Source organism: Notolepis coatsorum (assembly GCF_963971535.1).
Source record: "Notolepis coatsorum genome assembly, chromosome: 11".
Lineage (NCBI taxonomy): Eukaryota > Metazoa > Chordata > Actinopteri > Aulopiformes > Paralepididae > Notolepis > Notolepis coatsorum.
In genome coordinates this window covers 22,821,694-22,834,848 of record NC_140175.1, presented here as the reverse complement: position 1 = coordinate 22,834,848, position 13,155 = coordinate 22,821,694, and the positions used below count along the sequence as shown (strand labels likewise).

General features: G+C 45.5%; 1 protein-coding gene across 6 annotated transcripts in view; it reads left to right on the top strand.

Annotated features, from left to right (window-relative positions):
- cdk5rap2 (CDK5 regulatory subunit associated protein 2) overlaps nt 1-13,155 on the top strand; it is a 97,169-nt gene that overhangs the window by 79,941 nt on the left and 4,073 nt on the right. For all 6 annotated transcript variants that reach the window (XM_084325257.1, XM_084325255.1, XM_084325256.1 and 3 more), the window contains exons 40-46: nt 676-801; nt 1,368-1,481; nt 3,216-3,447; nt 6,114-6,235; nt 6,819-7,025; nt 8,165-8,254; nt 11,140-11,229. In XM_084325257.1, coding sequence (XP_084181383.1) covers nt 676-801; nt 1,368-1,481; nt 3,216-3,447; nt 6,114-6,235; nt 6,819-7,025; nt 8,165-8,254; nt 11,140-11,229 — 981 coding nt within the window. The remainder of the gene's footprint in view (nt 1-675; nt 802-1,367; nt 1,482-3,215; nt 3,448-6,113; nt 6,236-6,818; nt 7,026-8,164; nt 8,255-11,139; nt 11,230-13,155) is intronic.

Sequence of the window (13,155 nt, the reverse complement as noted above, 5' to 3'; positions counted from 1 at the left end):
AGATATTTCATGTTTTGCAAAACATGTCATGTTGCGTGGGCGCGACACTCTTTAGAGAGTTAAAGATCAAAGTAAGTGCTCTACAGATATCGAGCTGATCTTGTAAAACATCCGGTAACACCGGTGCTGTAATGACTTCATTAAGTGGTGGGGAAACGTCCTCATCTCCACTAGGGCTGCACGATTTTGGGAAATAATCTAATTACGATTTTTCTGACAGATATTGCGATTGCGATTAAATTTGCGATTATAATATATATATATTTTAAGCAGCCCCACAGAGGTTTATTGTAAAATGCGGCTTGAAAATGTTTCTTTTTACCTGGGAATCGATACCGGTACCCAACGGTACCATTTTGTCTGTACTTTACTCTCCCTCTCTGAAGTCTAAACTTCACAACACACAATCTAAAACCCCTTACCTCCCTCTCCCAAACCGATCTTGTATCTCATGGGATTTCCTGGTTAAAAAAAAAATGCGAGTATTTTTTATTTTTTGCTAGTTGCATCATTCCTAATCGATTAATCGTTCAGCCCTAATCTCCACGACATGGAACGCATATTTGTGTGAGTAAGATTGGTTGTGTATGTTGGACTGTACGTTTTTGAGTGTGTGCGTGTCGTATGAAGTACAGTATATATCTATATAGTACAGCATAGTGACTTGTATTTCAGCCCTGCTAGCGGAGCACCTGCAGGAGATCCGAGCGCTGCGCCAGCGCCTGGAGGAGAGCATCAGCACCAACGACCGGCTCCGGGAGCAGCTGGAGAGGAGGCTGGCTGAGGTGGAGAGAGACCCAGGTACATGAGTCCATGATGGTTCAGTCACTGATTCATCTCTCGTTCTCTCTTGGCTGTCTGGGGCTGGGTATCGAAATTCGAGTATCGAGAAATTTGGTGGTATCGAAATTTGATATCGAGTGACACTGTCATTTGATATGAAATTTCGATACCTAAGTGCCTAAGTGATCTCATCGGTGTCAGTGAGCCAATAAGCTTCTTCTGTTCAACCACAATTCTAAAGCATCCAAAATGTAACAAAGCCACCGATTGGCTCACCCAGCACGTGACTCATCAAAGTAAGGTATTGAAAAACCTATTGTTTTTTTTGGTATCGAATCCCAGGTATTGGTACCGGTATCGAAAATGTACAAATGATACCCAGCCCTAGATGTGTGTTACTCAATATTATTCATGACTATTCAAAGAATTGTCTTATTATTATTTTCTTGTGCTGTGCTTATTCTATGTGCTTTTGTTTGTACTTGGTTAGTGACATAGTGTGTTAATGTGTGTGTGTGTGTGTGTGTGTGTGTGTGTGTGTGTGTGTGTGTGTGTGTGTGTGTGTGTGTGTGTGTTTTCAACAGCCACCAACATCTACATCCACGGCTCAGAGGAGCAGGGTCAGCTGGCCAGCGAGGTCCGCTTCCTCTGGGGACAGAACCAGACCCTGAAGGAGCAGCTTAGCCTGGGATCCAGAGGTAACACACGCACACACACACACACACACACACACACACTCATACCGGCATCAACTGATATTGTATCATGGATTGCTTTTTATTAAAAAAATATTATTATCAACAATTGTGATATACCATTGTTCTGTTATACAGTTTCAATTGATTGTATTGATTGCCATGCAAGCAGAGCATGTGAGCGGCGCGGAGCGGCTGAGAAATCCGCTCTTTGCTCTGGACGGCTTTAGTTCCGCTCTCATTCGCTCGTGTTGCTCCCCCCCCACGCCGCTCTACGCTTGCTCAGTGCTCACCTTCATTTGCGCTCCGTGCTCCACTCGGATATGCCCGCTCAGCAGAAAGAAATGATGGGGGAAAAAAGAAAAGAAAGTGCTGTTTTCCTGAAATTGGCTAATTAAACGTGGTGTGCAAGCTTACTGTAATGCTTTCATGCTTGCTTGAATTTTCGGACAATACCCACAAAAACGATATTTATGGGCAATTTGGCGAGTTCAGACTTCTGACCTCAACCAAACAAGCATGTTGAGCCTCACGGCTCAGTGGAGGAAAACTTCAAGATGAAGCCACGTTACAAGACCAAGACTTCCCTGGCTCGCATTAGGCCTGGCAATTTCTTTGCCATTGCTATGTCTATACATTGGTTTCTTGTTCGAATGCATTTATTTCTATAGACTGATGTATTTTTCTGCCACGAAAAATGGAGCCTCTAATAATTGCCCAAAACGTAAGCTGTAAAAGATAAGCTAAAACGCGTACAAAGCCACTTATTCTGAGATGATAATTCATGTATCTGGATAACCAATGCACAGATTTTGTCGAGGCAGGTAGCGTTATTTCGGGAACATTTATATCTATAGTCTGGTGTAGTTTTCGTCCACGAAAAATGGAGGCTGTAATAATTATTATTGCTCGAGAGTCTATGAATAATTAGAGCCTCCATTTTTTGTGGGCGAAAACTACACCAGACTATAGATATCAATTTCCCCGAAATAACGCTACCTACCTCGACAGAATCCGTTCATTGGTTATCCAGATACAGATGAATTAGCATCTTAGAATAACAAATAACACGTAAAAGATGCAACATCCAATTTGGCTTTTTCTTTTAAAGATTAATTTTTTAGCATTTATTGCTTTTCATGGTAAGACATGACCGACGGATGAGGAGAGGATGAACGGGGGAATAGGCGGGGAAGACATGCGACAAATGTCACCGGGAGCGGGAAGCGAACCCGGGACGGCCGCGTAGGTGTGCGGTGCACTAACGTGGTGCGCCACGAGGGCGCCCCCAATTTGGCTTTTTCTCCAGCGTGGTAGCCTACTGGGACTGGGAGGGACCGAGCATGCTCAAACATAGGATTTTGCGCGCAGTGCCGTGTGCGCTGAGCGGCTCGGAGCGAAGGACGGCTCTCGCTCCGGAAGTCACTCGGACTCATTTTAAAACCCACTCCGCTCTCACTTCAAAATCCACTCCTCGCTCCGCTCCGCTCACATGCTCTGCATGCAAGATAAATATGATAAACATCGATTGGATTATCTGACATGTGGTTTTGCATAACTAAGCCTAAGCAGATATCTTCATATATATTATTTATGTAAAAAAGAGGGCTTCTGAATATTGTAATAAAAATAAATCCATATCACCCAGCCCTAACGCACAAACGCACACACACACCTGTCACAAATACGACAGCGGCACCAAACACTGACATTCCACCGTGCCGGCTCCCCCTCCAGACAAGCAGAAGGAGAACGAGAAGCTGCGGGAGGCTCTGGCCAGGAGGACGGCCAAGCTGGAGCAGAGCAGGAAGGAGAGCGCGGCTCTGAGGCAGGAGAACAGTCAGCTGCAGGACAGACTGGAGCGCTACAGCCTGGACAACACTCAGCTACAGGAGAGACTGGAGCGCTACAGCCTGGACAACACTCAGCTGCAGAACACGCTACACTACAGCAGGGACGAGCTGAACAGGTACACAACACACACACACAACAACACACACACACACACAGCTACAGGACACACTACACTACAGCAGGGACGAGCTGAACAGGTACACAACACACACACACAACAACACACACACACACAGCTACAGGACACACTACACTACAGCAGGGACGAGCTGAACAGGTACACAACACACACACACAACAACACACACACACACAGCTACAGGACACACTACACTACAGCAGGGACGAGCTGAACAGGTACACAACACACAGCTACAGGACGCGCTACACTACAGCAGGGACGAGCTGAACAAGTACACAATACACACACATGCACACACACACACACACAATAGCCAGTCAACTGACACTACAGTTCATACACTATCATTGGCATTCTCTTTTTTTTTATCCACTTTTTTTCTATTTTTTCTATTTTTTTCCCATCCCAATTTCGTGTTTCCAATTCTTCCCTCCCCTGTCTTGAACGTTGCTCGACTATGCCCCCCACTGGTCGGTTGTAGTGAGGATAGAAGCCTTGCATCACGTGTCCCCTCCGGTACACGAGGAGGCAGCCTGTCACATCTTTTCACCTGCCAGCGCGGACTCTCAGTGGTGAGGTGTAACGCATGGGAGGCTCACGCTGCCCCCGATACTTCCTGTCTCTGCTGTACAGGTGTCACCCGACCGACCTGTAGGAGTCGCTGTCCACAACGTCCAAATCCCCACCCATCGACTTCCACCCGCTAACTCTGCCAATTGAGCCAGTATGACGGCCGGCCCAAGCCGGAGGCAATGCTGACACCCGGATTCGATACCGGAGTCTCTTGCATTTGTGACGAGCGCAATCTCCGCTGCGCCACCCAGCCGACCCAATCATTAGCATTCTCATACACAGAAGAACATTCCACTTGCGTTCCTAGTGTTAGTAAACTAATTGGTGCTTCCTACAGTATACTCATATTATTTCCCCTTAGGCTTATCAAAATAAATGGTTTGGTTCCGGTTGCTGACCGACCCTGCCGATTTAGGTGCGACCCAATTTATTTTATGAGTTAAATTTTTTTTCTTTTTTTTACAAGTTACTAATTATTATATATATATTTTTTTACAATAAAGTTTAATAAAAATCTTAGTCAAACCTTTAGTATTATGGATATTAAACATGCTGGCAGAGTACATGCATCCATGTTGTCGTGAACATTTTAATTAAATAAAGAAATTCCCTATCCATAGTCGCCGTGGGAAAAAATTAAATAAATTCCCTACCTACCCATGGCCTTAACTGACAACCAACAGGAACCAAACAATTTATTTTGTTAGGCCTTAACATATTGAATAAATAATATTATATTATTGTCCCCTCAATACCTTTTTGTGTCTTTTATAAATAAGAACCGGAAATGAAAAAGTTTAATAATTTTATTTCACGGCATCTGTGCAGCCTTGTTTAATCAGTGTCCATGGAAACGACAACGAACGCAGCCATAAAGGTATGGTTTCCTTTCCTTACGTGGAAAAGATAGTCCGTTTAGTTTTCTGATAAAAGGCCATCACTATATAACTCGTAAATGTTGAGACAAGCTTAGTTTTACCACTTTTTCTTTCAAACAAATGTTCTCACTGGGAAATTGCACTCCTACGCAGAGCTGTCTTAAACACCTAAACATACGCATGTCCCCGTTTGGTACAAATGTTTGCTCTTTAGTGGCAGAGGTGTTTAGCAGGCTGTGACTTACAGGCTTAATGACAGCCTTGCATAGGAGTGCAATTTCCCAGTGCAACGTGACACTACACAACACAACCAATTAGCTCGCTGTCATTTCAATTACATTACAACGACCCTAACATTACAGTTTTGTGCCATTAGAACCAACTCAGTAACATGAGAACATATCAGTCGAGACTCATCCCACCCATGAACACACACACACACGTGTGCATGCACACGCACACACACTCTCTCTCTCACGTAAACACACATGCACGCACGCACACACTCTCACGTAAACACACACACACTCTCACACTCACTCACTCACGTAAACACACATGCACGCACACACACACTCTCTCACACTGACGTAAACACATACACTCACACATTCTCTCACACTCTCACGTAAACACACACACACACCCTCTCACACTCACTCACGTAAACACACACACATGCACGCACACACACACACTCTCACTCACGTAAACACACATGCACGCACACACACTCTCTCTCTCACTCACTCACTCACTCACTCACGTAAACACACATGCACGCACACACACACACACACACAATCTCTCACACACACACACAATCTCTCACACACACTCACATAATGCACACACACATACAAACACACTCTCACACTCACTCACGTAAACACACACACACACACTCACTCACTCACGTAAACACACATGCACGCACACGCTAATAATGAGCAATCCCGCACAGCTGAGCTCTTGACCCTGGATCCTAGTGGCTCAGTTGAGTGAGGCTGACACCTGACACCTGGGGTCTGGTTCACTGTCATATCACCTCTCCTCTCCCTTTCCTACCACTGTGTGTGTGTGTGTGTGTGTGTGTGAACAATTGTATATACTGAAGTTGATAAAGGAGATAAATGTTTCTCCCTCTCTCCCCTTCTCCCTCTCTCCCTCTCCCTCTCTCTCCCCCAGGCTGCAGTGTGAGGTGAAGCTCCAGAGGCAGCAGCTGTCAGACTCTCAGCACGTCCTCCAGTCTCTGCGTGTCGAGCTGCAGGTCTGTGAGCAGATGAAGACAGGAGCTCACACACACACTGGTACAAGATACACACACACACTGGTACAAGATACACACACACACACACACACACACACACACACACACACACACACACACACACACACACACACACTGGTACAAGCTACACACACACTGGTACAAGCTACACACACACACTGGTACAACACTGAGGGGAACAAGCTACACACACACACACACACACTGGTACAACACTGAGTGAAACGCCTGCTACGTAGCTATACACACACACACACACACACACATACATACATACATACATACATACATACATACATACATACATACATACATACATACATACATACTTATATATAATAACCGTAATTGCCGGACTATAAGCCGCACCTTTTTCCCCATGTTTTGAACCCTGCGGCTTATACAACGATGCAGCTAATCTATGGGTTTTTACAGCGAACGGCCACCAGGGGCGCTCTCGCAGGTGTCTAGTGGACACCTGCTGCTTACACATTTATTTTTCCGTTCTATATCTAGCTGGTGCGGCTTATATTCAGGTGCGGCTTATAGTCCGGAAATTACGGAATATATAATAATAGCCTGATGCCCCCCCCCCCCAACAGAACCCAGCGAGGCGGCTCAGCAGCCGGTTCCGGCCCCGGGTTCTGGCTCAGATGACCTGGGGGAGCTGCTGTCCGAGAGCCGTCGCCTGCGTGTGCAGCTGGAGAGGAGCATCCAGACCAACAACTCCCTCAGACAGAGGCTGGAGGAGCAGCTGCTGAGGGGACCCAGCCGCCCGGAGACCATCAACATCAACTACCTGCTGGCAGGTCAGAGCACACACCCTGTAGACACCATCAACTACCTGCTGGCAGGTCAGAGCACACACCCTGTAGACACCATCACCATCAACTACCTGCTGTCAGGTCAGAGCACACACCCTGTAGACACCATCAACATCAACTACCTGCTGTCAGGTCAGAGCACACACCCTGTAGACACCATCACCATCAACTACCTGCTGTCAGGTCAGAGCACACACCCTGTAGACACCATCACCATCAACTACCTGCTGTCAGGTCAGAGCACACACACCCTGTAGACACCATCAACTACCTGCTGGCAGGTCAGAGCACACACCCTGTAGACACCATCAACTACCTGCTGTCAGGTCAGAGCACACACACCCTGTAGACACCATCAACTACCTGCTGTCGGGTCAGAGCACACACCCTGTAGACACCATCAACTACCTGCTGGCAGGTCAGAGCACACACCCTGTAGACACCATCAACTACCTGCTGTCGGGTCAGATCACACACCCTGTAGACACCATCAACATCAACTACCTGCTGTCAGGTCAGAGCACACACCCTGTAGACACCATCACCATCAACTACCTGCTGTCAGGTCAGAGCACACACCCTGTAGACACCATCAACATCAACTACCTGCTGTCAGGTCAGAGCACACACCCTGTAGACACCATCACCATCAACTACCTGCTGTCAGGTCAGAGCACACACCCTGTAGACACCATCACCATCAACTACCTGCTGTCAGGTCAGAGCACACACCCTGTAGACACCATCACCATCAACTACCTGCTGTCAGGTCAGAACACCACACACTGTAGACACCATCACCATCAACTACCTGCTGTCAGGTCAGAGCACACACCCTGTAGACACCATCACCATCAACTACCTGCTGTCAGGTCAGAGCACACACCCTGTAGACACCATCACCATCAACTACCTGCTGTCAGGTCGGAGCATGACCAAACTTTTTTTTTTATATTCTATTCTATGAATTCTTTGACACATGCAATGGTCACACACACACACACACACACACACACACACACACACACACACACACACACACACACACACACACACACACACACACACTGTAGCATAGCATTGCAACAAGCTGATGATGCTAACGTTGGTCCTATGTGTCGTAGATGAAGGAGGCAGGTCTCCTGGTCGGGACGGCTGTGATCCCCTCCGTCACTCCTCTCACTCCCAGGGTGAACACTCCAACCTCCTCCACGGTGAGCATGTCATCTCTGTCTCAGAGCTGCTATAGGGTCTAGATGTACCAGTAGATGTTGTGGTGTTGTTGTTGGGGATAAAGCATTGACATAAAACTCTCAAGACTAGGTTCCCTATAGTACATATGGATCGCTTTCTAAACTTAATAATCGATATGATTTCGGCGTTTATTGCGCAATACAAACCGGAAATGGACCTAGGCGATCGGCATCGAATAGTTGGGATCTTTCATCGGTAAGGGGAATATAACGTTATTTTCAGCCCGATTGTTTATTCATTTCACTGCAAACCATCTGATCAATATATCACCCATACTACATAAAGCCGTTACTGATGATCAAGGAATTATAAACGACCCCCCCCCCCTTTCCTCCACGCATGATGAAGCATAATGTATACCGATCATATACATTTAAATTTTTTAATATAGCGTGTATGGGAAAGAAACGGCAATCGATAATCTATCATATGCGTTTGGGCCTATAACTAGCGTTTTTGGAATTACAGCTGAAAAGATTAAAAACATACTTATATTCTCGAAGGTATTAACACAACAATGTATGAATGAAAAAGTATAACGTTCCCACATCCTGAACGATAGATAATCGATGTTGAATGGGCCATAGTAATGTCAATATAGCAATACAATTTAAAAAGTTATAGCCCTGCAAAGAAGGTAAACATCTCCATAGGCTTTTAACGGTGGCAGAGAGGGGTATGAGATGGGCACAATGCCCGGCGGTCAATGTGTTAATAGTGTTATTATTTATTTCCTGACTTTTTTTTTCTGTGAAGATCCCAGAAAAGGGTTATTAATATTTGGTTATGTGTGGCTTTCTGGAAAACAATAAATGGTTACGTTTAGGCACCCCTGCGATCGTCACACTTTTTCTGTTACAAAATGACCCCGGCCCCCATCAGTGAAGGGAAAAGTTATGTGGCCATCACAGGAAAACGTTTGGGGACCCCTGGTTTAAAGTATTCAAAAAAAAAAGTACAACTGATCCAATCTTCTCACAAACTCACTAAAACCTCAAACACCAGCAACTGAGCATTCTCAGTGGTGTCAGTGGACTCATCCACAGCTATGGAAATGCACTGTGCATTTTTTTTTATTCTATCACAAAGCTGTTTAATCAAATCATCAGCCAGTATTTTAGTTATTCTGGTTGCTGTGCTATCTGAGGAGGATTTACTTTTGTTTGCCTTCAAACATGGTCTCCATCACTTCAGTCATACATTATTTTATTATTTATGCATCAGAGAGAGAGAATGGCTTCTTGTGTTTAGCCAACACCCATGCCACTGAGTGAGGACTTGGTTGCTTTTTCTCGTTGTGACATAGCTTTAACAATTATTCTGCTTGCAGCTTGATATGATTTCATTCCATTTATTTTTGTGGTTCTTAGCACTGAATTTTGAGGAAAGGCTGCATGAAAATAACTTTTGTTTCGTAGTGGCGTTTCAAATTGCCACTCGTCACAAGAGCTACCGTTTCTTGGCATATTAGGCACATTGGTTTGGTGCTGGGAGGATGCACGCATATTTTTCAGTCCATTCACCTTTGAATTGCAGCGATTGTCACTGTACTTTTCTTTTACTGGCCATCTTTGAGCATGCCATATTTTTCTACTAACTGCCTGCTGGCGAAACTAGGCTACTAGCTACATTTATCTCACGGGCATATATAACTGGGAATGAGATTACTAGCTACAGTACCTGCAGATTAGACTACCAGTAGATGCGCTGTCAACTCTCGCTCTGACTCGGACCTGTTGAAAGACGTGAAGACCCGCCCTACTCTGCTCTGATTCGCAGACTGTGGGTGGGGGGGTGAGAAACGCTGACGGGACGCTGAATGTGATTGGACCAGAGTAGCCAGACAGACACAGACAGGCAGAGCACTGCTTGCAGAGGAGACAGCGGATAATTTCGAGGATGCCTGCCATACGCACTGGATATATTTTCCTCCCACTTGGTATCACTCCGAAATCACGTTTCAACCAAGTCACTAACGTAACGTTGCGGTCATGAGCCTGCGCTATGGTAGCCTACAAGTGATAAAATAAATAAAACATCCAACTCGCACAACGACGCGGCAAAAAGTTGCGTGCGGGCCGCACTAACACTCAACTCTGTCAAGTAGGGGGCCGCAAAATATCCAGTGAGTTTGAGACCCCTGATCTACCTGCTGTCGGGTCAGATCACACACACTGTAGACACACCATCACCATCAACTACCTGCTGTCAGGTCAGAGCACACACCCTGTAGACACCATCACCATCAACTACCTGCTGTCAGGTCAGAGCACACACCCTGTAGACACCATCACCATCAACTACCTGCTGTCAGGTCAGAGCACACACCCTGTAGACACCATCACCATCAACTACCTGCTGTCAGGTCAGAGCACACTAGGGCTGACCCCTATTAGTCGACTAATCGGCCGAAAGGAGCCGTAGTCGACTGGCCAACCTCTTAGTCGAATATATAAAAAATGAGGACAAGAAGCCTTCAGTCGACTCCTTCAGACATTAAGCACCCCCCACAGCCCAAATGGAATGATAAAAATAATTAAAATTAAAATAATTTAAAAAATAAATAAAAATATACTTTTTTATTTATTTTTATTTTTTTAGTCAACAAATGGCAAATACTAATGGCAAATTTTGGCCAATCATAGTCGACCATCCAAATCCTTAGTCGGGGACAGCCCTAGAGCACACACACTGTAGACACACTGTAGACTGCTGTCCACGTCAGGTCAGAGCATGACCAAACTTTTTTTTTAAATATATATTCTATTCTATGAATTCACACACACACATACTGTATCATAGCATTGAAAGCTGATGATGCTAACGTTGGTCCCATGTGTCGTAGATGAAGGAGGCAGGTCTCCTGGTCGGGACGGCTGTGATCCCCTCCGTCACTCCTCTCACTCCCAGGGTGAACACTCCAACCTCCTCCACGGTGAGCATGTCATCTCTGTCTCAGAGCTGCTATAGGGTCTAGATGTACCAGTAGATGTTGTGGTGTTGTTGTTGGGGATAAAGCATTGACATAAAACTCTCAAGACTAGGTTCCCTAGTATAGCTGGACACAACCCCTCAATGGTACCTGTAGACTCTTACAGTTAGTTCAGTGATGTCACTCAGTACCTGTAGACTCACAGTTCAGTGATGTCACTCAGTACCTGTAGACTCACAGTTCAGTGATGTCACTCAGTACCTGTAGACTCACAGTTCAGTGATGTCACTCAGTACCTGTAGACTCACAGTTCAGTGATGTCACTCAGTACCTGTAGACTCACAGTTCAGTGATGTCACTCAGTACCTGTAGACTCACAGTTCAGTGATGTCACTCAGTACCTGTAGACTCACAGTTCAGTGATGTCACTCAGTACCTGTAGACTCACAGTTCAGTGATGTCACTCAGTACCTGTAGACTCACAGTTCAGTGATGTCACTCAGTACCTGTAGACTCACAGTTCAGTAATGTCACTCAGTACCTGTAGACTCACAGTTCAGTGATGTCACTCAGTACCTGTCAGGCCACGTGAGCGGATCGGCGCGGCCGAGAAATCCGCTCTTCGCTCTTTAAAGCTTGGTCCGCTCCGCTAATCGCTCATGTTGACCCCGCCCCCAAGTCGCTCTCCGCTCCCTCACCGCTCACCTTGAATCGAGCGCTCCCCGCTCCCCGCGCCAGATCGCTCTGCTTTTTTTTTTTTTTTTTTGGAGCATGGTGTAAATGAGCTCAAACTACAACAGTCTACACCCCCTGGGCCCCTTAACAATTGTTTGTATTGAGCAGCATTGTAATTGTACCCATTCTGCAATGTTAAATAACGTTGTTTATCCATTCACTAGCTCTATTAAGCGATGATAGTTAGCCGAGCCACAATGCTATGGTCGCTGCCATTAACGTTAGCATGTAAGCTAACGACAACAACAATGGCGTCGATACTTTTCTAACAGTGAGTGAAGGAGGAGGAGTGAAGCCTGAACCGGATATCACAGGTTCACCCTTCTCAATTCTCATTGGTTGAAAATGGCCTTCATGTTTGTACATCGCCATCTGTTGCTTTGGCATTGTACTACATGTATATTATTACATCAGTGTTAAACCACTGTGTGAGCGTCCCGGAGTGGATTGGAGCGGAGGAGAACTCTCGCTCCGGACGTCACGCCGACCCATTTTAAAACCCACTCCTCGCTCACGTCAAAACCGCCCGCTCCGCTCCCCGCGCCGCTCACGCTCCGATCCGCTCACATGGCCTGGTACCTGTAGACTCACAGTTCAGTGATGTCACTCTTATGAGGGCATGATGCAGAAAAGGACCTCCGCCTGCGTACAGAAGATCATAATTTTAAATGTGTATTCTGTGTGAATTCTGCCCAGTTGGTCAATATGCGTAACACATAGTACATAGCACATAGCACATAGGACATAGCACATAGTACATAGGACATATCATATAGTACATAGCACATAACACATAGGACATATCACATAGGACATAGCACATAACACATAGGACATAACACATAGTACATAGCACATAGTACATAGCACATAGTACATAGCACATATTACATAGCACATAGGACATATCACATAGCACATAACACATAGGACATAGCACATAACACATAGGACATAGTACATAACACATAGTACATAGCACATAGGACATAACACATAGGACATATCACATAGCACATAACACATAGGACATAGGACATATCACATAGGACATATCACATAGGACATATCACATAGGACATATCACATAGGACATAGCACATAACACATAGCACATAGGACATATCACATAGCACATAACACATAGGACATATCACATAGGACATATCACATAGGACATAGGACATAACACAT